This window comes from Hippopotamus amphibius, chromosome 12 (assembly GCF_030028045.1).
Source record: "Hippopotamus amphibius kiboko isolate mHipAmp2 chromosome 12, mHipAmp2.hap2, whole genome shotgun sequence".
In the NCBI taxonomy this organism is placed as follows: Eukaryota; Metazoa; Chordata; class Mammalia; order Artiodactyla; family Hippopotamidae; genus Hippopotamus; species Hippopotamus amphibius.
In genome coordinates, this window is record NC_080197.1 from 73,136,381 (window position 1) to 73,162,742 (window position 26,362).

Sequence of the window (26,362 nt, forward strand, 5' to 3'; positions counted from 1 at the left end):
AAGACAGACAGAGAGAAAGAGGAGAATATTTGTCTTGAATCTTAATTGTTTGGGCATTGAGATAAAATGGTGCCTACCATTTTTCTGAGCACCTTTTTGTTTCATTTTACTGTTTCTGCAGCTTTGAAACCGTAAGGGAATGTTATACTTTCTATTATTAAAGTACTAGCAAAGTGGCCTTATGAAATATGCTCTGGGTTAAAATTTGTATTTTGCCATTTCAACTTCTGAGATGGAGTGTCAGGTTACCTTATAAATTTTAAACAAGTGTATGAAGGGAACTGACTTTTTTCCTTAAGATAACTTTCTGCATATGCATACTCAAGTTTATTGTAATATTATGAAAACTGTGTATGTTTCAGGAAAATTTCAATAAGCTAAGATTGCTTCGCATTCATGTTCTGCACTTCTCCTTGTTTAGAGTGTTGATTACTGTCTTTGCATAGGCAATATATCCTGTGGGTCTCCTCTGTGATACAGAGTCATTCTACAGAACAAGCTTGTCTCCACCTTTTAAACCTTAATGAATCTGTGTCCTTGAGTGTTGGCTTAGAATATGATGGCTCCAATACCACGATTTTTGACAAGTCTGTGGAAGAGGATAACTTCTATGCTTGTGCAAATTTTGAGGTGAGGCACTGGATTTGACATTTCAGAGCTTCCGATGGGAAGATGAAATTATTACTTAAAAACTATTTTTAGAGAAATAACAAATCTTGATATGGTTAAGTTGTGGAAGCTGGGAAGGAAAATTGGAGGATTATTGAGAGGCAAATAAAAGGAAAAGTAATATAGACAACAAAACTTGTGAAATACTGTACTTTTCTCTTACAGGCAATGGTAATAAGATGTAATCACTGCTTTTTAGATAGTAGAACTGTTTAACAATATGAGGATAGAGAATTAGGTAAAGGGATTCAGGATTGGGACTCGGGGGAACATAAAAAGAAAATAGAAGACAAGAAGACAAAAGTAACTTTATTAGAAACTGTCTTCATGCTAAATAAAGGAATTGTAACAATTGATCCTGTCTCTCATAAAGAAATAATGGATTTCCAAGGTTCTCTTAGCCTGAGAAGCAAATTAAGACAGTGTTTACCATCTAAATGTCTAAAAATAATTTTCCCATTCTCTACTCTTTAACATAAACAGGTTTCTCACAAGTCCTCTGAACAGATGGCTTTTGTGACACTGTTGGTTAAGGGAAACACTCTTAAAATCTTTGAGAGGAGATCTGTAGCGCTCGCTTCAGAAGAGACAGTGACCTTTGTGCAGACAGATAAACCCATCTATAAACCTGGAGAGAATGGTAAGTCAATATTTATGTTTCCTTCTTATCGTTCATTTTAGAAACACATTCTTGCAATTTTAAGTAGTCCAAACACATGATTAAATTTAAATCCAAACACCCAATCATAAATTTAATCTTGCTGTGTTCAGAGTCAAGAATTTCTAGAATGGTGACAGGTTGTCTAGGTCGGTGATGAAATATTGCCCTCCAACTCCAATCACTGAATGCTTTGTTTCTTACAATTCTGCATGCTATTTCACTGTTTACAAATTCTCCTGACAAGCTTACATAATACAATGGCTACAAGCATGGGGTGTGTTACTCTATAACTTAATAGCAGTGCAAGCTAGTTAAATCTCTATTTAGCCTCATTTTTTTCATCTGTAGAATAGAGATAGTAAAAGTATCTCACTTACGGAAATATTGTGAGACTAAAATAAGACAATCAATGTTAAACTGTACCCAGCACACAGTAAGTAATTTGTAAATGATATTTACTAACAGCATTGTTATTCATACAGTAAAAGTAATCATAAATCTGATAACCGAGGCAGAGCCCTTCTATTTTCTTTATTATTGTTGAAAGTAGAAGGTAGCAGAAAGAACACCAAAGATCAGAATTTACTTGACAAAAGCCAATAATTTATTTACAGAGCCAAGACAAAGAGCATATCCTTCTGAGTCCTTCTGAATCCACCTTTCTATTCTGGACTTATTAACGCAATATGATGACAGTTACATATACAAAAGTAGCTAACGTTTTTTTGTGGAATTCTAAAATTAATTTAAAGTTTGCTAACATCAATATATTTTTCCAGGAAAATTACATGAAACTCTTGCCATACATATTTCACATGTGTCCTTCTATGACTAATTCTGCCACCAATTTTTGAGACATCCCTATGGGCTGTTAGGGTAAGAATTTCCAGTGGTGGCGGCACACAGTGTCAGCTTTGGTAACACCAGATCATCAGCAGCAGAGGAACTGCAAATGCACAGTAAAAGATCTTTCCAAGGGGAACCCAAATCTCAAAGGGTTAAGTCAGAGCTAGGGGAGAAGGAAGTGCAGTGTTCCATGATAGCAAGGCAAGTAATTCCATGTCTAGTTATAAGCACTCAAATCTGGGAGAGAAATAACAAGAAAAAATATTGTCTCTTCTTCCTCTTTTCTTGTAGTTAAAGCTCGTGTTGTGACACTGGATACTAAGTTCACACCTATCAAGGATGTGGTGAGTTCAGCAATTTCAATGGTGCAATGAAATTTAAACAAATCTATTGCTGTCGTCGGGAATCTTTCCATGAGTATGGAGAAATATATAGGCATGGTTTCAAAGATAAACCTCAAATTTAAACCCAAAATGTTCCTGTACAGTGAATTAATTTATACTTCTTTAGGTCTTGTCATCCTATAAGAAAAAATGGCTTCCATGGAACCTGCTTTCCACTTTCCAGAGCAGGGTTTGGATCTCTTTGACATTTTGAGTTTTCTTGGCATCTTTGACTATAGAAACTTTGCCCTCTGGGAAAGCTAGGGATAAGTCTCACAACTTAAGACAGATAATCTTCATAATGCAATATCTGGCAAAAAAAAAAAAAAGAATGAACTATTACAACATTAACTTGAATTTTTCTTTCTTCTTTCAGTATCCCTTGATCACACTTCAGGTAAGAGATCTTTTTCATACCCATCATTTAAAATTTTCAGCTAAATAGTGATGTGTGTCTAGTTTTCATTATGCACAGTGAGAAATTAAGATAACTGAAATCAGTAGGAAGAGAAGTCTTTACATACAAACACAATGTAAGGCATCAGATGAAGATCCAAAGAAAGGGCTGCCACTTTTATTGTTGGCTGTGGGGCAAATACAGTGACTTGGGTCTTTATGGAAAAATAAAAGATTGGGCTCTTTCTCAGGGAGATTTACATTTTAAATTGCTTGGTTTTGGCTACCAGATCTTCTCAGTTTAAATTTAGCCACATCTTGTTTTAAGAAAATGGAAATCATAAACACCTAAAAATGTAGAATTATACCAGAAGGTATTATAGAATGGACTCTGCTTTCTGCTTTCAGAAGATAGTTCACAACTCCTTCTACCAGTTCAAATCTCTAGTGTAGTGTAGTATAGCTTTCAAAGTTAATTGAAATCTCATGCCTGTCAGTAAATAGGTTATATCAATCAAATCCAATACATATTTTAATTTCTACATATAACATGTACTGTTACTATTGATTAATTCTGAAGGTTAATGCACTGAGATCTAATTCATCATTAATGATTATGTATGTAAATATGTACTTCAAATAGTCTTTATAATTTGAATGGTTTTGACTTTGTTATATGGGTGAGAAATAATTTGTCCTTTATAAATATAAAGATAAATAAATATAAATATTTATAAATGAATATCAGCCATTCTCATGTTTTCTGCATTATTAGTAATCTATAAATAATATTATCTTCACATTTTAATATTTTAATTCAGCTAGTGCTGTGTTCCATGGAAAGCAACAGAAAGCTTAACTAACACTGGTTTAAATGAGTAAGAAGTTTATTGTTTTCATAAACTACTGCATCTGATTGCAGGCAGTTCAGGGTTAGGACAGTAACAGCATAACATGACTCAGGCTTCTTCTACTTAACCTCTCTGTCATCCTTAATATGTTACTTTATTTTCAATGGCATCTGAGTCTGATTCTTTTGGAAAGAATTTCTACCCAATGAATTCTACTTACATGTCATTGGCCAACACTCGATCATGTGGGTAATCCTTACTGAAAGGAAGTCTAATAAATTAATCTAACTTTTTAGACTTTATTGTAGAGGAAAGCAAAAAAACAAGGTGAGTTTTGAGTAACGTTTTTGTTTCTTTGTAGAAATCTTTAATCATGGCTGGATGATATCAATACATTTATTGAACCAGGTTCACATAAGCTTCAGTATGCTAAAAACAAATGAAGAAGGAAGCGTGGCATTAAGGATGCTTTCTAATTGTGGGACTGCCATTTAGCAGCATGCAATTCATGGTCAACTTAGAGATCAAATACAAACCAGTGACAATCTTGACAAGTTTTTGTTAGGAGTATCTCCTTGTGCACCTGTTGGTGCGGGGCCACCATACTGTGAAGAGCACAACCCCAGAGCATGCACATTGAGTTTTAAATTTTTAGCTGTGGTTTAGAATAGTCAAAATTAAAATCATTAGTTACAGATTTTTTTTTTCGTATCCTTTTGGGCTTAAGAAAGCTATACTGTAAGATTGAATTGAATACCTGAGGAAGTTATGTTGTTTTTACAATTTGAGATATGAGTGCCATAAAATGGTAGAGCTTTCTTTACTTCCATTACCTAAAGCACCTCAAATAAAAAAGGAAAAGGTAATACTCTCATACATCCTCTGTTTTTATTTCTTCTTTATTTTCCAGGATCCTCAAAACAATAGGATCTTTCAATGGCAAAATGTGACTTCTTTTCAAAATATTACCGAAGTCTCATTCCAATTGATTTCAGAACCACTGTTTGGAGATTACTCTATTGTTGTGAAAGAAAAATCAGGAAAGATGTTGACACACCAGTTTACTGTTAATAGATACGGTAACCAATTGCTAAGTTGTCTTATATAAGTGAAGGGTTCAAAGAACTGTTCAACAAAACAACATTTAGGTTAGAATTAGACAAAAGTACATTAAGCTTGATTTTCTGCCATCTTCATTTCTTGGCCTTCTAAGCTTTACTGTCTCTCCTTTCTTACTCCTCATTCCTTGCCTGTATCTTTATTCTGACCTCTTCCTTTTCTCCTGAGGAACTATCTCATTTTTTTTAGAATTCAAACAATCTTCTAGAAAGGATCTGAAGGATTACAGCAAACAAAATGTGTTCTGAGAATAGGGAAGAAAAAAGGAAAGGGGAATAATTAATGGTTGATGAGACACCATCACCCATTGTTGCCATACGAAATTTGGAGCAGTTGAAACGTGATGTATACATGGAAATACATACATAGGAAAATGTTTTACATGGAAACGTACCTAGTTACATGATTGCAATAAGTTTTGCTCAGCAGTGATTGTGAGAGCTGAAGTATATTTCTCTTTGTTTTCAGTGTTGCCCAAGTTTGAAGTTAAGGTCAGTGCACCACAAACAGTAACTATTTCAGATGATGAATTCCGAGTTGGTGCATGTGCTAAGTAAGTATTTATGCAGGAGATTTGACTCCACAGGTCAATACAAGGCTCATCAGGGAGTGAAAAATGAGATCAACTGTGTAACTATATGCTTACATTAAAATTATTAAAGTAGTGGATTCTCATAGAATATTTGCAGAATACTTGAAAAATGTGAGAAATTACCTACAAGTAGTTCTATCAATTGCCATTAACATTGTGATTTATTTTCTTCGCCTTTTATGAGTATTTTCCACAATTGCAATCATACTTTTTTACCCACTATATTTATGGAAACATGTCTCCATATAATGCCAGTCTTCTCATGAATTCCAATTCCTTACTGCATAAACGTATCTCTATGTGGCTATACCAAATTTATCTAACTACTCTTTTATTATTAACATGTAGCCTGTTTCTTTTTGTTTTCCCAGTAATAATGTTATAGTAATGTCTTTGTATATAAATATATAAAAAGTAGCTTTTGAACTGAAAATCATTTACTTAAGAAAAATTTCCAGAATTGGATTTACTACAACAAAATGTGTACATTCTTTTAGTCTTTTGATTGCCTTATTGATCACTAAATATGTTTTGCCAAAGTACAATTCCAGCAGCTCATACAAAAGTACCTGCCTCATTGAATTTTCACCATCATTAGATGTTTTCATTTAAAAAAAAAAAAGAAATTTTGAAAACATCATAGTGGAAAAAAGGCATTTCATCCATTCAATTCAAACTTATTTGAATCCTCTTGATGTAAAAAAGAAATTCCCGTGATTTGAGAAAATGTGTTTTTCTTTTTTGAGGAATTATTTTGAATGCCCTTTATTTTTTCAAAGTTGTGATGCCTTTTCTCAAATTTCTAATTATAGTAAAAAAGAGCTAATATTTATTGCGTGCCAATGACTGTGCTAAGTATTACATTTGTTATGTTCTTACCACATCACTGTGAGATGGGGCAATTATCAGCTCTATTTTATAAAGAAAGATAATGAGACAGAGAATTGAAATAAGTTATCAACATTAATGGAGCTTTTTGATGGCAGAACTAGGATTTAGACCTAGGCTATTTGACTTCAGAGCTACTCTTCTAACCAAGACCTCTGTTACACTTTATATAAACAATTAAAATAACATTTGCCTTATTTGTTAAACATTGTTTATTTCATTGACAACATGAAAATTACTTGCCTTTGAATATTTTCAGCAGTATACTAAAGATACGTTGGTAAAGGGCTGTCTAGTAGAAATGTGGGGGTTTTGCTGAGGATGCCACAAAGTTTCTGCCCTTTTTTAAAAAAATAGTATTTAAAATGTTCTTTAGACTCGAGGAAAATAATCATAATATTTTTCTGAGTTTCAATGGAGAGTAGCTGAACCTGTGCCAAAATTTCGTAAATGTAATATGAGAGATTGTAGATTATCTATGTCAAAAATAATGGGATAATCAATATAAGCTTGAAGAAATCCAGGATCCTAAACTGACTTCACTAGAAAAATCCTACAGAAAGCCAGAATTGTCAATGGGATTAACATCTATAATTTATCTGCTGAATGGTACGCCAAAAAATTGCAATGCACATTATGAGGGGAGCCAAAATATTTATCAAGTATCGCCTTCCTAAAAGACTTCTAAACTAAATGTTGATACGGAATTGAGATTTACTGAAACTTCTTTAATGTTATATTCTACTCAGATCTGATATCAACCAGTATGTCAGTATTGGCAATAATAACATCCTTCAATAGGTCTAGACAGTTGAGAGCGGAGCTAAGCTTATTCCGAGGTTATTTCCGGGCAGACTGTGAGAACATGATGGATGCAATCAATGTGTCCAGAAGTTAACATCAGTGAATGAGTTGCCTATCTTAGACTGTACAATAATACTGTATCATTGTTTCTTTTTTTTTTTTTTTTTTTTTTTTTTTATTATTATTTTATTTTATTTTTTTGGGGGGTACACCAGGTTCAATCAACTGTTTTTATACACATTGTATCATTGTTTCTTAAGTGTTCCCTGGGACTTAGCTTGGAACAGCTAGAGTAAACAACAGTAAATTGGATTATCTTGGCAAATCACCTCAGGGATAAATTAGGCTTTTTAAGAAGGAAGAAAATTGCCTACAGGCAGAGTCATGTTAACCAACTGCACTGGTAGCCACCAAAAGCTTTTCAAATTATAAAAGGAGAATGTTTATTCTGACCTGTATGGAAAGCTAAGCTACATATTTTGTGGGCACGTGTCAACCTGTAGATAATATTGTGATGAGTTTTATTTTCTAAATAAATGACAATAAGAAATAAATATGTTCAGGTATGATAGTTGTGGCCTGATCGTACTCTTCACTCCATTTTATATGTAACTGATGTTTAGAATTGACAGATAATTGTAGTGATTTGGGTGGAGTTAAAATCTCAGAAGCATTAAGAATTTTTACATAGAGAGAGAAACAAATTAGTGGAACGGAAAGAGCATGGATTGTGGCCTGAGGAAGATCTGAGTTTGAATTTTAATTCCATCAGTTACCATGTGGAGAAGTGAGTTACTTGATCTCAATTTACTAATATGTAAAATGAGATAACACACCTAGGTCTCAGAGTCACTGGGAAAAATAAAGGAGATGATAAATGTAAACACCAGTGTCTAACTATTAGAAAAAATTATTATAATCAATACATTAAATGATATTCAGCTTTACTGTATACTAATTTCACGTTTGTTATCTGTTTTTCTAAATCCTAGTAGAAAGAATCCTCAAATAACCAAAAAACTCAAACTATTGATATCAACTGTATTTGCCTTTGAGTGAACCTTTAAAAAACTCGTGTTGTTGTTTTTTGTGTGTTTTGGGAGGAAATGAAATATTTATTTAACCCCACCCCAAAAGACATTATACTTTAGGTCAAAGCATATCCAGTATATGCCAATCCTTTTATATTTATTGAGCAGCGAAATAAGAATTGTTATTTAAAATCTTGATCTAGAAGTACTTCACGATCCTAAGTAATTTAAGCTTTATTTATATGCATGTATCTTTCCTGCTAAAGAAGATGTGTTGCAAAAAAATTTTTAAATATTTCTATCAGATTAAAATATAACTTTAAAAACTCTATTTGATCATTAAATCCTAGTCACTGAGATTTTAGATTCTACCATTATCTTGAATTTGATTTTTCAAAAAACAGCTGAATCCTCCTAAGTGAGCAAATGTCCAATTTCACCTAAATTCAGTGAGGAAGAGAGCTTTAGTAGTTGAGGATTCTTAACTGAATTTAGTTATTGTGGTTGCCATAACTTGGAGATTTCATATAAAATTTCTGAATGAGAGACCATGAAATATAACTATGGTATTGTTCATCTGTAATTACCAGTATACCTTCTCCTCCTAGGTATACCTTTGGCCAACCTGTGCAAGGAAAATCCCAAATCCGGGTGTGCAGGGAATTTTTTTCCTCTGAGAATTGTGAGGAAGATGAGAATAAAATATGTGAACAATTTGTTGCACAGGTACAGATCATGATTTTTACTCCGAAAAAATAATTCTTGTTCATTTTCATTATTATAATTTCTTTGATTCCATCTATAAAAGGGACTGAACAACACTATTTTCATTTTGTGGATAATGGAGGTTGCATGAAGGTGAGGTGAAGAATGAGAAGAAAATGCAATGTGTAACTCATTCTCTAGGCCAAGTACGTTGCTCTTCACCTATAGATTCACAGAATTTTTAGAATTTGAAAGATCTTATTGGCTTCCCTGTTTTATATACTGTTTAGGTGACCTCTCTGATCTTTCTTTGGAGCATCATTAATCATCCTTTACATAAATGCATCCCTGATAGCACTCACCATGCAACCTAGAATTGTCTTTATGAAAAAAGTTCATTTGCAAACATCTGCAAATGAACTATAGTGTCTAAACTTTAACAATCCTGCCCATCTCTTTGAGGATCACCTTTGGACTTCAAAAGTGACATGTGTATACACCACACAGTTTGTATTTTAATTCTGATTGTGCTAAACTCACCAAATTTGGTGAATAGCCTTTAGGTAAATGTTAAAATTTGGTTAATACAGACAGAAACCTATATTTTAGGTAGGAATTGCAGGCTAAAAAAGATCAAGTGGAATTCTTTCACATCAGAGCACATTATTCCGTGGTGTGATTATCATATAATTTAGTCAACCATTTTACCCAAGCGATGGGTGCTCATTCAGCTAATGTTTTTATTTATTTTTCCCCCAGTGTGAAAAATGTAACAATAAATAATCTGCTAAAACCATCTTTAGATATGAGAAGTTTCACTTATTTGAAACAGATTCCTTGGAGTGGGTTTCCTGAGTCAAAGTAGGCAGATAGATAGATAGATAGATAGATAGATAGATAGATAGATAGATGATATAGATAGATAGATAGATAGATAGATAGATAGATAGATAGATAGATGATAGATAGATAGATAGATGATAGATAGACAGATGATAGATAGATGATATAATCATATATAACTTTAATTTTTAAAAAATATTTCCCAAATAACTGCCAACGACATAAAGGAATTTAAAAAATTTTTCCATTTTGATAGACAAAAATTTAGTTTGTTTTAATTTGTGTTACTAGTGAGTTTGAGCATATTACATATTTTCATTATCAGTTTGCATTTGTTATTTGAGAACTTTTAATTACCCTGGTCTGTCCTGTTCCTGTGAAATGGAAACTTTCTTTTACGAGGGTGAGTCAAAAATTATCCTCACTCTGGCTGTAGAATTTACAGAAGTTTTTTTGGGTTTTTTTTTTTTTTAAGCTCCTTAGTGGAATATAATTGCTTTACATTCTTGTGCCAGTTTTTGAGGTACACCAAAGTACAGAAGTTTTAACATAACTGGAGTGCGGATAATTTTTGACTCACCCTCATATAGTAAATATTACCCTCTAGTCTCTAAGCAAATTGTTTTTCAAGTCCGTTATTTAAATATTGACTTTGTGGTATTTTTGAAATACCAGAGTTCCTAATGTTTATGGGTTCTCAGCTTTAGAAAAAGGCCTCACCTGCCACTGTATTGCACATGTAGCTATCTAAGTATGCTTTTAAGATTTTGAAAATTTATCTAATCAACATAATTTTTACTGTGTTCTAAAATGAGGAATTTTCTTTTCTTCCAGATGGATATTCAGTTGTGTTAGTACCTGACCTTGTACAGTTTTACCCTCCCTCTTTATTCTAAAGCATGCTCATAAAAATATTCATCTATATTATTGTTCTTACTCTGACCTTGACTTTATTTTTTTCCTAATATTACTTTTTTGTTTCTACATAATTTATTTTCATCTTTGTCTTATTCTTTTCCCTAAAATTTTAATTTATTTTGTTGGTTTAAAAAAATGTTAGTTGCTTCTTTTTGTTAAAAACGCATTCAATGTTTTACAGTTTCATATAAGCACAGCTTAACAGCAAAGATTTTGATGCAAAGTAGTTTTACCTTGACTTTAATAACATCTAGATTCTTATTGATTTACTTTATATTTTCTCTTTGATTCAGGGATTACTGAAAAATTTTTCCTCTTAATTTCAAACCTAGTGATTAAGGTTCTTCTGATTACTTTTTGTTATTTCTTTTAAATGTGATTGTATTATAACTAGAAAAGTAAAATTTCTATTTTTTGTTATTGTTGGTATTACAGCTGATAGTTCAGAGGAGCACATATTCTGGAATCAGAATACCTGGTTAGCTCCACCACTTTCTAACTATGTGATCTTGGGCAGATTATATAACTGACCTACACTTCAGTTCATCCATCCATATAATGGAGATGATAACAGTGTCTAGTTCATATGGTAGTTCTCAGGGTCAACGAACTGATGTTTTAAATTTGAAATTAATGAACACTTTATTTTAAAATAGAACTAAATCTATATTTCTCTAATTACTGATGTCACTGCTGAAAGATTATCTACAGATTTTTCATCACTTTTATTTTATTTTATTTTTTATGCTGATAGCAATTTTTATAATTTTTATGAAATATTGTTGATTTACAATGTGTTAGTTTCAAATGTACAGCAAATTGATTCACTTATACATATATACATATCCTTTTTTTACATTCTCTTCCATTATAGGTTATTACAAGATATTGAGTATAGTTCCCTATGCTATACAGTGGTTCCTTGTTGGTTATCAAGTTATACATATGTGTATATTTTAATCCCAAACTTATAATTTATCCCTCTTCCCCCTTCCACTTTAGTAACTATAAATTTGTTTTCTATGTCTGTGAGTCTATTTCTGTTTTGTAAATAAGTTCATTTGTATACTTTTTTTTAGATTCCACATATAAGCAAAATCATATATTTGTCTGACACTTCACTTAGTACAATAATCTTTAGGTCTATCCATGTTGCTGCATTATTTCATTCTATTTCTTATGACTGAGTAATATTCCTTTGTATATACATACATCAGATTTTTCCTTATTTTAAATGAACAATTTACCTTAAAAAGATGTTTTGAAGAGGGCTTCTGTTCCATCTGTTCTTAATACTTCTCAAGATGATTTTAATTTCTTAATTTTAAAATATTATTCACTTCCATTTTCAGTCTTTAATTTGGTCCCATCTACATTGTCTCCAGGAGAATATCCCTAACTTTTTCATTATACTTTATTTTTCAGTTGAGAAATGGTTGTGTTTCTCAAACTGTAAATACAAAAGTCTTCCAACTCCGCCGTTCTGGACTTTTCATGTCATTTCATATCACTGCAACTGTTACAGAAATTGGTACAGGTAATGCTTGTGTTTTACGGGCAATCTGGGGTTCATGCAGCTTCCTGGAGAAGTTTATGAGTTAGTAATACTCACCAAATACAGATCAATAATTGTTCAACAAATAAAGTGGAATACATTGCCAATAGGTCAACTTGAGGATTGCTTTTGAATAAGATTTTCCTAATAATACTTAAAATTATTGTGGAAGTGATCCATGTTTATATCTGCTCTGTGCCTGCATCAGTGAGACAAAGGAGCTTCCCTCTGAGTCAGTAGAGCATGCTAAAAAATTAGGTATCTCTTTTAATTTTGTGTAAATCAGTTGATAATCAACTGCTAGGGTTTAATTTTATATTAATGCTAGAGTTCACAATTTACATCTAGAAGGTCAAAGCCACAACAAAGTTGAGTAGCTTGGACAGAGATGTGTGGGTCACAGGCTTAGAATAATAACTATCAGATACTTTAGAGAAGTTTGGCAACTTCTGATTTAATACAGTTGGGTACATTTGCAAGTGCAAAGATTATTAGTGAAAAATCTGCAAGATTGAACACAGTGAGTTCTCAATAAATATTTGTTAAAAGAATGAAAAAGAAAAAGAGGAAAGTGAGATTGAATTTGGGGTGGGGAAAACCAGATTCAGTTACTAATTACTTCTTGTTACTTAAAAATGATTGGGATAATATTATTTATACAGTGCTTTGTATAAACAGACTTGATCAATATTGTGATGGCCTCCATAGTAGATAAGTTTGACACATTGATATTGTAACTTGGATACGTTTGCCTCTACTTATCACATGCTTTTGTCGACATCACAATGCATTTCTATTTACTTTGCTATCAGGTATTTTTTGTATCTGATAAAAGTCTGAAAACAGTTATCTTGCAGACTAAAGAACGACTTCAGGAAGTGAAAGGCTTATTCTTGAGATGTCTATGACATTCTCTGTCGAAAGGAGAGTTCCAAGCCAGAACTGAGTAGAATGGTAGAAGGAAGGAAATTGAGTATTTTCTCTTGTTTCTGATTCAAATGTTTTCATGTTAATGACATTGTTCAATCTGAAGAATTCTATAACCCAATAGAGTACTCTAGAGCCTGCTCCCAGCATCCACACCTCCCTTTCAATGTAGAACAAGAATATCATTCTGTGTAAAGGCATTTGTACATGTACAATCAATATCTAAGCAACTTGTTCTTTGAAATTCTTGACCAAGATTGATATATCTCCCATAAAACTGTTTTTTATTTCTTACAGGTGTGCAGATCAGTGAAAAGTCTTCTGTTTTTATCACTCAAGTGCTTGGAAGTGTGAGCTTCGAGAACATGGACCGTTTCTATAGAAGAGGAATTTCTTATTTTGGAACTGTGGGTTCGACTTTAAAACCATATGTTCTCATTTCACTTTCTTAGATTATAGCTGGCCCTCTGAAAATTTCTGAACACTTTTTTCCTACTTTCTTAACACATGTGTAGCATGACTGTTCTGATATATTGGAAAAAGTCCTAGGCTGAAAGAAAGCAATAGATATAATTATAGCCGTCTCCATATTATATATTTATTTAATAGAACACCTTTCTGTCTATTAGAATTTAAGGCAATTACAAACAAATGATCACATTTGCAAATAGAAAATGCTTTCTTTGTAGAAATGCGACATTTTGAATTTTAAAAATTAATGCTTCTTTTTTGTGTGTGTGCAGCTTAAATTTTCCGGTCCTGATAATGTACCGATGGTGAACAAGTTATTGCAGTTGGAGCTCAATGGCAGATTTGTAGGAAATTACACAACAGATGAGAACGGTGAAGCTCAGTTTTCCATTGATACTTCAGATATATTTGACCCGGAGTTCAGCCTGAAAGTAAGACATCAGAGTACTTGAGATCCCACAGAGGATTTGAACGTTAGAAATTCTGAACATTAGAAATTTCTTAAAAGATAATTTATATTGAGGATATATTTAACAAAGCTTTAACATTTAGCGTATTTTATATATTTGTTCATTAAATCATCCATGAGAATACTTATTCAAGATAACAGCCAATTACCATATTAATCAATATTTTCCTCTGAGAAATTAGAAATAGCTCATGAAGACGATTTGGCTCCTTTCCTTTGATCATTTCATGCATAGATGAGACAGATACTATGACTTCTTTTTTTCTGCTTAAACAGGATTTTCCAGTTAAACAATTTGTTAGTGTTTAAATGTAGCTGAAAGACACAGTGCTTAAGGCTTTTCTCTGATTTCAATTACAAAGTAAAAATAAACAATTCATTGTAGTCCTAATGAAATATACATGCAACTGTGGTCATGTTTTATATACAAAAAGAGGAGAGTGCTATTATTATTTTCCTTCCAATACCTTAACATAGAAATGTCAGTCACAAGCTAAGATTCCTCCCTGCTTTGAAGAGATAAGAAGTCTTCCACTCTGTAATAATGACTGTCCCTGGAAGATCTTTATAACTCTACAACCCTTTGTGTTCATTTATCTTCTCAGGCATCATATATCCGACCCAAGAGCTGCTACCTTCCCAGCTGGTTAACACCAGATTACCAGGATGGTCATTTCTTAGTCCAACGCTTTTACTCGCGAACCAACAGCTTCCTGATGATTGAGCCTGAACCCAAGCAGCTTAGATGCGATCAAGAAAAGATTGTTACTGTGCATTACTCCCTAAACAGTGAAGCATACAGGGATGATTCAAACCTTAACTTCTTCTATCTGGTAAGTCTCAGTGGATGCATTCATGGATCTTGTCTAATTGTCCGCTTAGCCCAGTACAGCTCAGAACCTGAACATCAGTCAGGCCGTGTGAATTGGAATGAACCGACCTTCTCCTTCTGCTGGTGAATACTACTGGGTCTATTAAGAACAAACCCAGAAAACAAACAAACACATAAAAAGATCCAAGGTAATTTCAGTTTTTCCAAGGTTGAAAAAATTATTCAGAGTCTACTATTTTAAGCATTCAATTCTAACTTATATCAAGTATATACAGACCCTTCAGGAGAATAAAATATTAGGCGGCTACCAGAGAGCAAAGTGGAAGGCTGATTCTCATAAGCAATAAAGAAAATTAGCCGTCTTATTTCTGTCCCCGTATTTATCCATTTCGTCTCTCTAAGGTTATTGAAAGGTGAAAAGCTACAAAGTTGGAAATTAAGACTTCTGATTGGAATCCTCCAACCTCTCCTATGTATTATGGGAGCTAGTTGATCTTGGGCAGATTGTTTAGACTCTCTAAGCCTTGGCTTCTTCAGCTGTGTATTTGTCATTGGAAATAATAAGACTTACCTCCGAGGGTAAGTATTACGTGTCAGGCAGTGTTATGAGGGTTTTTTTTTTTAACCTTCATTAATCATCAGTTAATGAGTTAGGGAATTCCTTGGTGATCCAGTGGTTAAGACTCTGCGCTGCCAAGGCAGGGGTCCTGCGTTCAATCCCTGGTCAGGGAACTAAATCCCACATGCTGCAACTAAGAGCCTGCATGGTGCAACTAAAAGACCCCACATGCCCCCAAAAAGATCCCATGTGCCGCAACTAAGACCCAGCACAGCCAAATAAATAAATAAAAAGTATTTTTAATCAGACCTATAAGTATCTCCTTATTACAAATAAGGGACAGAGGCAGAGAAGTGAAAAGACTTGGCTTATTTGAAGCCAGGTAGTCTCAAGGATTTCGGATCTTTATTCACCCATCACATGGTGATTTGCATATAACTCACCAAGTTTTCAGCACATAATATACTCTCAATCAACCGTGGTCACTTGCTCTATTATTTTCCAAGCTGTGCAAGAGTCCATTTTCAATATTTGTTTGTGAAAGCTACTTATGGAATAAAATTATCTTTGGGTCCTTAGTTTTCTAATAATAATATGGTATCATATTATCTAACACAATATCACATATTGTTTTCTTTGTTCTGCACAGATAATGGTAAAAGGAGCTATCTCCCTCAGTGGACAAAAGGAAATCAGAAACAAAGGTGTATATAATATATTGAATTTTTAACATGAACTCTACCTTCATTTTCTGTCTTTTAAAGAAATGTTCCAGTGATAGAGTCAAGAGGTTAGGAAGGGTACTTAATATTACAATTTGTAGATGGAGGCCCAGGGTAACCTACTAAATATTTCCATGAAAGACATTTCAACCTATTTCTACGACTGCCAGATTATCAACTACATTATAGAAAAAGTGATGTCCAAAACCCGAACATTGTAATTGTCTAAATTATAGTCTTCTTCATTTGTATATACACTTTCCATTGTCTAATTTATTTGCCTTTAAAATAAAGCCCACTTTACTCTTTCTATCCATAAGCCATTCTCTTTCATCTAAGTGTGCACAGTGAGCCAGGAAACTCCTGGCACTGGATCTGCTGTTCACCTCTCCTATTTACACAGCCTGGAAGGGAAACTTCTCCTTCCCGATCATCATCAGTGCTGATCTGGCTCCAGTGGCCGTCATGCTTGTCTACACCCTTCACCCCAGTGGGGAAATTGTAGCTGACAGTGTCAGATTCCAGGTGGACAAGTGCTTTAAAAACAAGGTGATGTTTCTTCTATTTCTTGCCAGTCCTAAGAGAGAGGTGTGGGCAGTTTACTCCCTGGTGTCTCCTTGTTTTCTGACTCCTTGTAACTTTTACATGGTAATCTCATGATCAACGTTGGTATAGTTCAATTATTAGGGGATGAATCATCAAATACAATGAATAATTTTTGGCAGCAATGCCAATCCTGAGATTATGCGAGGATGGTGAAGGAAGTGTCCCTGTAAGGATGGAGGATTAAGGGGGAGAGTAAGCAAGAGAAATATAGGTATAGAAATCTATAAAGATTTATCTGGAAAAGATTAGATATATTCAAACTATTTTCACATAAAATTATCTTACTTGTTCCTTTTCCTCTACTGTAGGTTAGCATAAAATTCTCAAAGGAGCAGGGGCTACCTGGCTCCAGCACTGGTCTCCATCTTCAGGCAGCCCCTGACTCGGTCTGTGCCCTCCGGGCTGTGGACAGGAGTGTTCTCCTACTGAAATCAGAACAACAGCTGTCAGCTGAACAAGTAAGCTCTCTGACTTCCTTGTTTTTATCTGGACTCCCAACAAGTCTTACCCTTCAAATGATGTTTTTATTTGAGATGGAATAGGTTAAAAATGTCAAACAGTATCTTCCTTTCTTCTTTCATGGATTATATACTTAATTCTTTTTCTTGGATGACCCAGCGCTCATAACAATAAAGAATTCTATAGATAAGTGTAGCAGGTTAGGGATTAAAGAACAATGCGATTTTTAAAAAACTCAGCTATATAAAGGAATGAGATGGAGCTATATGTAATGAGGTGGATAGACCTAGAGTCTGTCATACAGAGTGAAGTAAGTCAGAAAGAGAAAGACAAATACAGTATGCTAACTCATATATATGGAATCTAAAAATGGTACTGATGAACTCAGTGACAAGACAAGAATAAGGACACAGATGCAGAGAATGGACTGGAGAACTCGAGGTTTGGGGGGTGCGGGGAATGAAGGGGAAGCTTGAGACGAAGTGAGAGAGTAGCATAGACATATATATACCACCAACTGTAAAATAGATAGCCGGTCGGAAGTTGCTGTATAACAAAGGGAGTTCAACTCAAGGATGGATGATGCCTTAGAGGACTGGGACGGGGAGGGTGGGGGCGGGGAGTCGAGGGAGGGAGGGGATATGGGGATATGTGTATAAATACAGATGATTGACCTTCGTGTACCTCAAAAACTGGTACAAGAGTGTAAAGCAATTATATTCCAATTAAAAAAAAAAACCATAGAGGTCACCATATATATGGAAACCTAGAGTTAAATCTCAGTATTAAAAGATATGCTTGGACATAGTCTAAAGATATCATTTGTTAATAGATTTTATATTTTCATAAGTGTTTCAAACCAACAATTGCAGGATTTTACATCAAAATCATCTCAGTTAATAATTGTTGGACATTTTACTTTCCCCTTTTCTCTCATTTCAAAGTTGCAGCTTTCCTTCCTCTAATGATCTGATTATGTCCCATCAGCCATAAAGTTTGGAAGCTGCCACTTCCAGGCTCATTTATTTCAAGCCCCTTCCCTACTGAGTCCAAGGACTATGGTTCATACTTTGACACTTAGTGTTGTGCTTTCTTTTAATCAGAATTGATTTGGTGTGTATGTCCTCTAATTTCTCCTTGCCAGTCTCCTCTTCCTTCGTGTAGTCTCTTGTCTTTCCTCTGCAGCTTTCCATACCCTTGGATTCTTAGCAGCAGTAGAAGCTCTCTTGGAATATGGTGTTTATTTCTCTGCTAACAAGTATTTGAACGTCATGGTATTATCTGTATCCCAGTAATGCTAAAGATGCAGGTCAGAGATGTTATTACTTGCTCTCTTTGGTTTTATGTTCTTTCTGGAAGGAAACATGAGAAGATTTAGAATCAAGCAGCTACCATTTTCCTCTAGACCTGGGAGTTCTAGCATCATAATTACAACAAATTATCTGTATTCTAGGCCTTGGAGGCATCCATAGATCTTCAGGCATCTCTTTCTTACACACTGTCTTAAATCCTACATTAAAACTAAAAAATCCTGTGAACATGTTGTTGACCACATAAGATAAATTCGAAGGCTTCTTTTCCTGGAATAAGTTGACTCAAAAGTGTTAGATTAAATACTATGGCTATAAAGAAAAGAACAAGAATTTGCCAACTTTGCCATTATAAAAAGAGTGTGTCAAATAATTGGGAACCATGTGATTTTTCTCATAGGTGTACAGTTTGCTTCCAAATACAGAACTATATGGTTATTTCTATCGTGGTCTCGACCTTGACGATGGCAGGCTAGACCCTTGCATTCCTCAGAAAGATATGTTTTACAATGGTTTGTATTATATACCTGTCAGCAACCACAGGGATGGAGACACCTATGACGTTGTCAAGGTAAGATTATTTAAGACTAAAATTTTTGCAATTCAATTTTGATTTTAGTATTCCTAATGCATATCTATGTTTTATTAATTGTACTGTTTTCTTCCTATTCTTTGAGATTGAGGTCAGTGATCTGCTTATATATCACTCAGAAATTGTCATAAAAAGAGATTCATTTTTGTTGATCTTTCTCTCTTTTGTTGAAAAAAAATTGTGAGGTGGCTGAAATGATAAAACCTGATGTTAGAAGCAACGAGACTGTCCTCAATTTATTGTGATAAATTTTATGCAGAAGTCATCAAAATCAAGAGGCTAAAATACAGTCTAAGCTCCATCTATATATATAGCCTATGGATGGAATATGATGAGGCCTCCCTGAAAGGATCGTTCTAATTGAAGTCACAGCTATAACTGAAGTCACAGGAGCATAGAATCAGACACTTTAGTTCAAGTCCCAGCCCTCCAATTTACTGACTGTGCATTGTATATGTTTGTGTGTGGGTGGGTGTGTTTGTTTGATGTTTAATTATGGCAATGATAATATCTTACAGGTATTTTTCCCTTCGAACTAAATGATGAATGATGTAAAACACTTAGCAAAATCCCAGCACACAAATGCTAGATAAATCATATCGATTAACATTTTTCCTCCAAATTAGAGATTTTATACACATTAAAGAGAGGTGACTTGACTTCTAAAATCCCAGAGCCTTGCTGGCTTGTATGTTTATCATCTATTTTTTATTACAATATGGTTGGTTGGCCTTTTTTAGGTCTTGCACAACAGGAATGCACAATTTTTCTTTTGCTGTTTGTTTGTTTGAAGGATATGGGTCTGAAAGTTTTTACCAATCTCCATCACCGGAAACCAGAAGTATGTTCAACAGGGCGAAGTCTGCCATTGCATCTGGAATTAGGAGGATATGCATCCATGTATAGCGCCCCAAGGAGAATTGCATGTGGGTAATCTAGAATCGGGGGTGGGGGAGATGGCTAAACGGATTCAGGAATTGGGTGTATTTGGTATGACTATACAAAATTGGGATTTTACATGTGAAGTATGTCGTGTTTTTGGCTACAAGTAGACATCCTGCAGTTGAATCAAGCAGACCAGGGCAAGTGGAGATGGATTTAGCTAAAAGGAAGAATTAGCTTAAAATATGAGAGGAAGTTTGTTTTTATTGGTAGAACGCAGCGTCACAAATGTGCAGGGGCAAGGAATATGTGGTGATGCAACAGGATAGTCATTATAAGTGAGTCTGATACAGGAGGATGAGATGTCCTTATGCAGCCCTTATAACCTTATTATGTATAGATCATAACACACAGAGTTCAAGGCAGACGGCATCTTGATTCTCAGATAGCCAGTCAGGTGGCATCAGACACATTTGTTCAATTACCAGTCCATTTCCTGTTGGAAGGGCTGTAGGCACAAAACTCAGCTATGAATACGATAATTAGGCCAATTTCTAATAAGAAATGTAGTCAGGGAAGCAAAATGAAACAATGTCATCAAAACAGAACCAAAATCAGAGCTGTATTGGCGGGCTGAAAATACGTGAATAACCTTTAAATCTCTCTTGCCTAACATTGAGATCAGCCCAGTAAGAGAAGCAGGGCTGATTCTGAAGTATTTATCAGAAACTCCACTTGAGAGAAATGAAAGGCCTGACAATTTTATACAAGGGTAGACCCAGTAAGAATTCAGGAGGCCCTGCAAAGTCCAGAAGCTGAAATCACTTTAAAGTCCTAGTCAAGAGATTGAAACAATCTCCTTTTCCGCTACTGGATTAACCATATTTAGTGAGCTTTATCAGAAAGAGCTAAAATTTTTAATATCTATATAAAATGTACTGAAACCCAAAGTCATTTATTTTAATGTCTTCTCTCTTCTGTTGTTTATTTATTAATTCACTCAACAAACATTTATTGAGGCCAGGAACTGCTCTATATATTAAAAAGACAGTAGCTTAATCTCTGCTTTTTTGGAATTTTAGTCTAGCAGGAAAGCATAATTAAATAGGTAATTCCAAAAACTTGGGAAGAGCACATTAAATGGAAATAATATGAAAAGAAGAGACCTAAATTTCTCAAGGGCCTACTAAGACCTGACAGTTGAATGATAGTATGCCACAAAAAGGGTTACAAGAGCGTTCCAAGCTGAGAGGGAATTACTGTGAAAGATAAGAAACTAAAATCACCGCAGAATGCCAAAGGTGTGGTTCAAGGGTAAAAGTAAAGATAGCTGAAGCAAGCGGGATAGACTGAGAGGCCATGCAGATCTTATTAGGCACTTAGAGAGTTTGGAATTCATTCTACTGCAATAATGAACTACTGACAAGTTTTCAGCAGACAATCTAATATGTGTGTTTTTTTTTTATTTTTTATTGAAGTATGGTTGATTTACAATGATGTTAGTTTCAGGTGTATGGCAAAGTGGCATAAATATATATATTCTCTTTTAGATACTTTTCCCTTTAGGTTATTGCAAGATATGGAGTATAGTCCCCTGTGCTTTATAGTAGGTCCTTGTTGGTTACCTATTTTATATGTAATATTGTGTATATTTTAATCCCAAACTCCTAATTTACCCCTCCCAGCCTTTCCCTTTGGTAACCATGTTTCTTTTCTATGTCTGTGAGTCTATTTCTGCTTTGTAAATAAGTTCATTTGTGTCATTTATTTAGATGCCACATATAAGCAATATCATATCTGTCTGACTTACTTCACTCAGTGTGATAATCTCTAGGTCCATCTAGGTTGCTGTAAATGGCATTATTTCTTTCTTTTTCATGGCTGAGTAATATTCCATTGTACATATGTACCACATCTTCTTCATCCATTCATCTATTGATGGACACTTAGGTTGCTTCCATGTCTTGGCTATTGTAAACAGTGCTGCTATGAACATTGGGGTGCATATCTTTTCAAAGTATAGTTTTCTCCAGATATATGCCCAGGGGTGGGATCACTGGATCATATGGTAACTATATTTTTAGAGTTTAATATGTACTTTTAAAAGATACAGCTGGCTGCTCTGCTCTGCAGAAGAAGAGATTAGGATTTGGGCTATTTCAGTTTGTGTGTATCAAATGTTATAAAGCTATTAATTAAGTTGGGAGATAGTGGTACTTGCACTACCATAGAAAGTCAGTGGAAACAGAGAAACATGGATAGTTTTGTGAGCTGTTTTCAGGCTGTTTTCCTTTGGTTGGGCAGGATGGGAAATGCTGGATGGAGGGGGGTGGGTCGAGAACAAGTCTTAAGTTTCTAATTTGGGTAAGTAGGTGTATTTGATACTTTGCATGGAGATGGGAAATACCGGAGGAAAGCACAAGGAGACTATAGACTTTTTGGAACAGTTTCATTTGAAATGCTTGTAAAGCATCTAAAGAGAAATGGGCTCAAGGGTGTTACATGCTCCGAGGGACTGGAGCTCAGAGGAGCGGTCCAGGTGGGAGCCACAGATAAGAGAGGTCAGCAAATAAGTATTGTAATGAAGCCATGTGTAAGGGTATCAATGTGGAGACAGTGCACAGTAAGAAGAAGAGGACCTAAAACAGAGCTCTTAGGAACAAGTCAAGGATAAGGAGGTCACATCGTCAAATGAGAACTGCAAAACAGGAATGGCAAAAGAGCTGAGAAGGAAGCTAGAAGGATGTAGTGATGTGGAGGGTAACAACTGTGACTGTTTTGAAAAAGGACATGGTGATTAAGAATGCCAAATATGAAAAAGTGTATATATGTGTGCAACTGAGTCATTTTGCTGTATAGCAGAAATTAACACAACATTGTAAATCAACTATGCATCAATAAAAAAAAATTTTTTTAATGCCAAATATAGCCCAGAGGCCAAAGAAGCAAAAGAAAGTATTCTTCAGAAATTAGCAGTGTTAACATCATGAGAAACTTTAGTGATTAGTATATGGAATTGGCAGATACCAGACTGCTTTCTGGCAAACACCAGAATGTCACATGAGGAGCTCCATTCAATAAATAGACATGACTTTCTCTAAATCTGGCTGTGGAGGAACAATGTAGGCTGATGTGTGTGTGTTTGTTGCTGTTGTTTTAATAATGGGAGAGATGTGAGCATCAAAATGCTGATGACTAGATTGGGATTTGCATTTACTGGCAACAACCCCCAGGAGCAATCCCTATGTTGCATCGCACTACGTGTGTGTAGTTAAAGACAAAGCTTACAAGTGCGTCATTGAAACACATACTTTTATTCGCTTTATATAAAGCATTTCTCTTTTTATTTTAGCTGGTGCAATCATAAATGACAATTTTGACTATGTAGAACAGCCTACAATTGAAACAGTAAGAACAAACTTTCCAGAAACATGGATTTGGGACCTTGTCAGTGTTGAGTAAGCTTTTAACAATTTTCTTTCCTATATGTCTTTATTTCTATTTTCTTTTTGTTTTTATTTCCTAAGCTTTATTTCTGAGGATATAGAGCAGTACCATATTGCTCAAAGGTGTAATACCATTCATTTGGATGTACTGACCACATATTTTATTTTATTTTTCTTCTACTATTGTTTGTTATCTGTTCATTTCACGCAGATAGATGTAAGCCTCCTCAATTTAAAAAAAAATAATAATGCAGTGTTTAAAGAAATGTGACCTTCTTAAGATTAAATTTTATAGAAATCCAGCTCTCAAGATATTAATCTAACGCCCTTTCTAAACACTCACTCATTTTTAACCTTCCGTTAATACTTTTTTGTTTGCTCTGGACTAAATTTAAGTTCCTGGTTTAGACAAAGGATGCATTTTACCAATAATGTTTCTTTGTAGCTCCTCAGGTTCAGCAAATCTTTCATTTGTCATCCCTGATACCATAACCCAATGGGAGGCCAATGGCTTCTGTGTGAATGGTGAGGCTGGATTTGGCATTTCATCAAAGACTACTCTGGAAGTCTCCCAACCTTTCTTTGTTGAAATGACCTTCCCCTCTTCAGTTGTTCAAAATGAACAATCTGATTTGATTGTCAATGTCTTCAGCTACCTGAATACATGTGTAGAGGTAAGTTATTCCCTTTGGTCTGGAGCCAAAAAACTAACGGGGCCAAAAGATTCCTTGAATATTGCCTTATTCTTTCTATTCTCAAAGGCAAAATGGTACTATAAAGTGATAAGACTTGTTTGTATTTTCCTGAATTAAAAACAATTGCTTTAATTCACAGCAATGATTTAAATACTGCTTTAAGAATGTCATTTCATAGTGTGTGTTCTACCAGGTTTATCTTCTTGTGAGAGGAGTCATTTGGCATCTTTTATTTTCGATGACATGAAACAAAGTAGAATTTTCTCAAGATAGGAGGAGGAATAGTAACAGCAAAGTATTTAGAGTGCCATCCTCACTGCCATGACTGTTATTTTAGATTTTTGTTCAGCTGGAAGCATCCCAGGATTTTGAGGCAAATATCAGCACCCCTAAAGACAATAACGGTGAGATTATCCAAGCTGGAGAGAAGAAGACATATGTCTGGACTCTTATACCTAAGAAGTTGGGTAAGCAGCTGTGTGTCTATACCAACCTCTCATGGAAAATCACTCTACTTTTGTTGCCTCTGTTTATTTTCCTTACATTCCCTGTACAAAAATAATTTTCTCCCTCACATTTTTAATTTCTCAGTTTGAAAAATTTCTCAGTTTTTTATACTCTCAATTAAAAATCCTACTTTTATAATCTAATTTCAGCTTGCCAATGCTTGTGTGGAGCAAACCCATCCTTCATTTGTATAAAAGCATAATGTGATTAAAGTACAATACAAATGCTAATTTGCATGACCCAAGTCCATATGTCATGTCCCAAATGAAGGCCATATTTTCATTAATGCTGCCCAATTCCTTCACTTAGTTGCTTCTTCACCTGTCGTCAGGAACTCACGTCACCTATACAAAAATTGCTCCTCAATTGCAATGATTGCCAGGATTTGCAAATTTACTAGATATATTATGAGACACCCAAAACACTGAACACTTGGGTGGATGTCAAACACAGAAAAGGGTACAGTCTCAGTGCATGCATCATCTGCAATATAGAAAAATAAATTTGACAGTATCTTGTTCAAAATACAAGGAACCCAGTGACAGGGCAAGAATAAAGATGCAGTTGTAGAGAACGGACTTGAGGACATGGGGTTGGGGGTGAAGGGGAAGCTGGGATGAAGTGAGAGAGTGGCATTGACATATATACACCACCAAATGTAAAATAGACAGCTAGTGGGAAGCTGCTGCATAACACAGGGAGATCAACTCAATGATGGGTAATGACTTAGAGGGCTGGGATGGGGAGGGCGTCACGGGAGGGAGGGGATATGGGGATAGATGTATAAATACAGCTGATTTGCTTTGTTGTACAGCAGAAACTGGCACAACAGTGTAAAGCAATTATACTTCAATAAAGAGCTTAAAAAAAATACGAGGGAAGGGAAAAGTTAAAAAGAGTCTAGTAAACGAGAATGCTAGAGGTAGTAGACACGTCATCCTCATTATCACTAATTTCAAAAAATAAATGTCATTAAAATTTCCTTTATTTCATGTCCTATTTCATTGTATCCCTTTAGCAATAAAGAGCGATTTATAAGATCATTTTAGTTCACCTGGGACATTGGTCTGCCTAAGACTAGTTTTCCTATTAGATTTTGTTTCTCAATTTCTATAACTACGCATAGTCTTCAAAAATCTTACCTGGGCGATCGAGATAGAATACTGTACTAACTTGTATGATTTTATGACATTAAGTGGGGGACGCAGTTCTAAGAGTGGAGTATCAAAGGCCTATCTACAAAAGAAATAAATGGAACAAAACAGAACACACTAACAAAAAATAAGAACAGTATATTTGTTATATTGATACATAGATATATAGGCGTATAGGTAATATGAAACCAAAAGAATTATCTTTTTTATTCCTCTAATTTTTACAAGAAAATTGGAGATCAGTTTTAATTGCATGACCTATGGTATCACAGGGAGTTAAAAACAATGGATTCCTTGCTAACAGTTGATTTAAATACAGTGCCCTGTCCACTGTCTTTTTTTTTTTTTTTTTTTTACTATTTTTGTTTGTTTGATCTTGGAAAAAATTAGGAGGTCTAATTTTCTGATGTAATAACCCTATATTGTCATATGCAGCTTTTAAAACAAACGATATCAAGGAATTGGCTCAG

General features: G+C 34.6%; 1 protein-coding gene across 1 annotated transcript in view; it reads left to right on the forward strand.

The window, feature by feature from the left end:
* The first annotated feature begins 66 nt into the window (after positions 1-66).
* Positions 67-26,362, forward strand: part of LOC130834041 (ovostatin homolog 2-like) — a 41,643-nt gene continuing 15,347 nt past the window's right edge. The window contains 20 exon segments of the mRNA XM_057704140.1: positions 67-131; positions 447-630; positions 1,153-1,339; positions 2,468-2,520; positions 2,936-2,956; positions 4,717-4,885; positions 5,394-5,478; positions 8,849-8,966; positions 12,132-12,243; positions 13,486-13,595; positions 13,932-14,090; positions 14,734-14,974; positions 16,589-16,623; positions 16,626-16,790; positions 17,156-17,305; positions 19,017-19,187; positions 20,002-20,138; positions 23,456-23,548; positions 23,982-24,210; positions 24,569-24,698. Coding sequence (XP_057560123.1) covers positions 67-131; positions 447-630; positions 1,153-1,339; positions 2,468-2,520; positions 2,936-2,956; positions 4,717-4,885; positions 5,394-5,478; positions 8,849-8,966; positions 12,132-12,243; positions 13,486-13,595; positions 13,932-14,090; positions 14,734-14,974; positions 16,589-16,623; positions 16,626-16,790; positions 17,156-17,305; positions 19,017-19,187; positions 20,002-20,138; positions 23,456-23,548; positions 23,982-24,210; positions 24,569-24,698 — 2,614 coding nt within the window.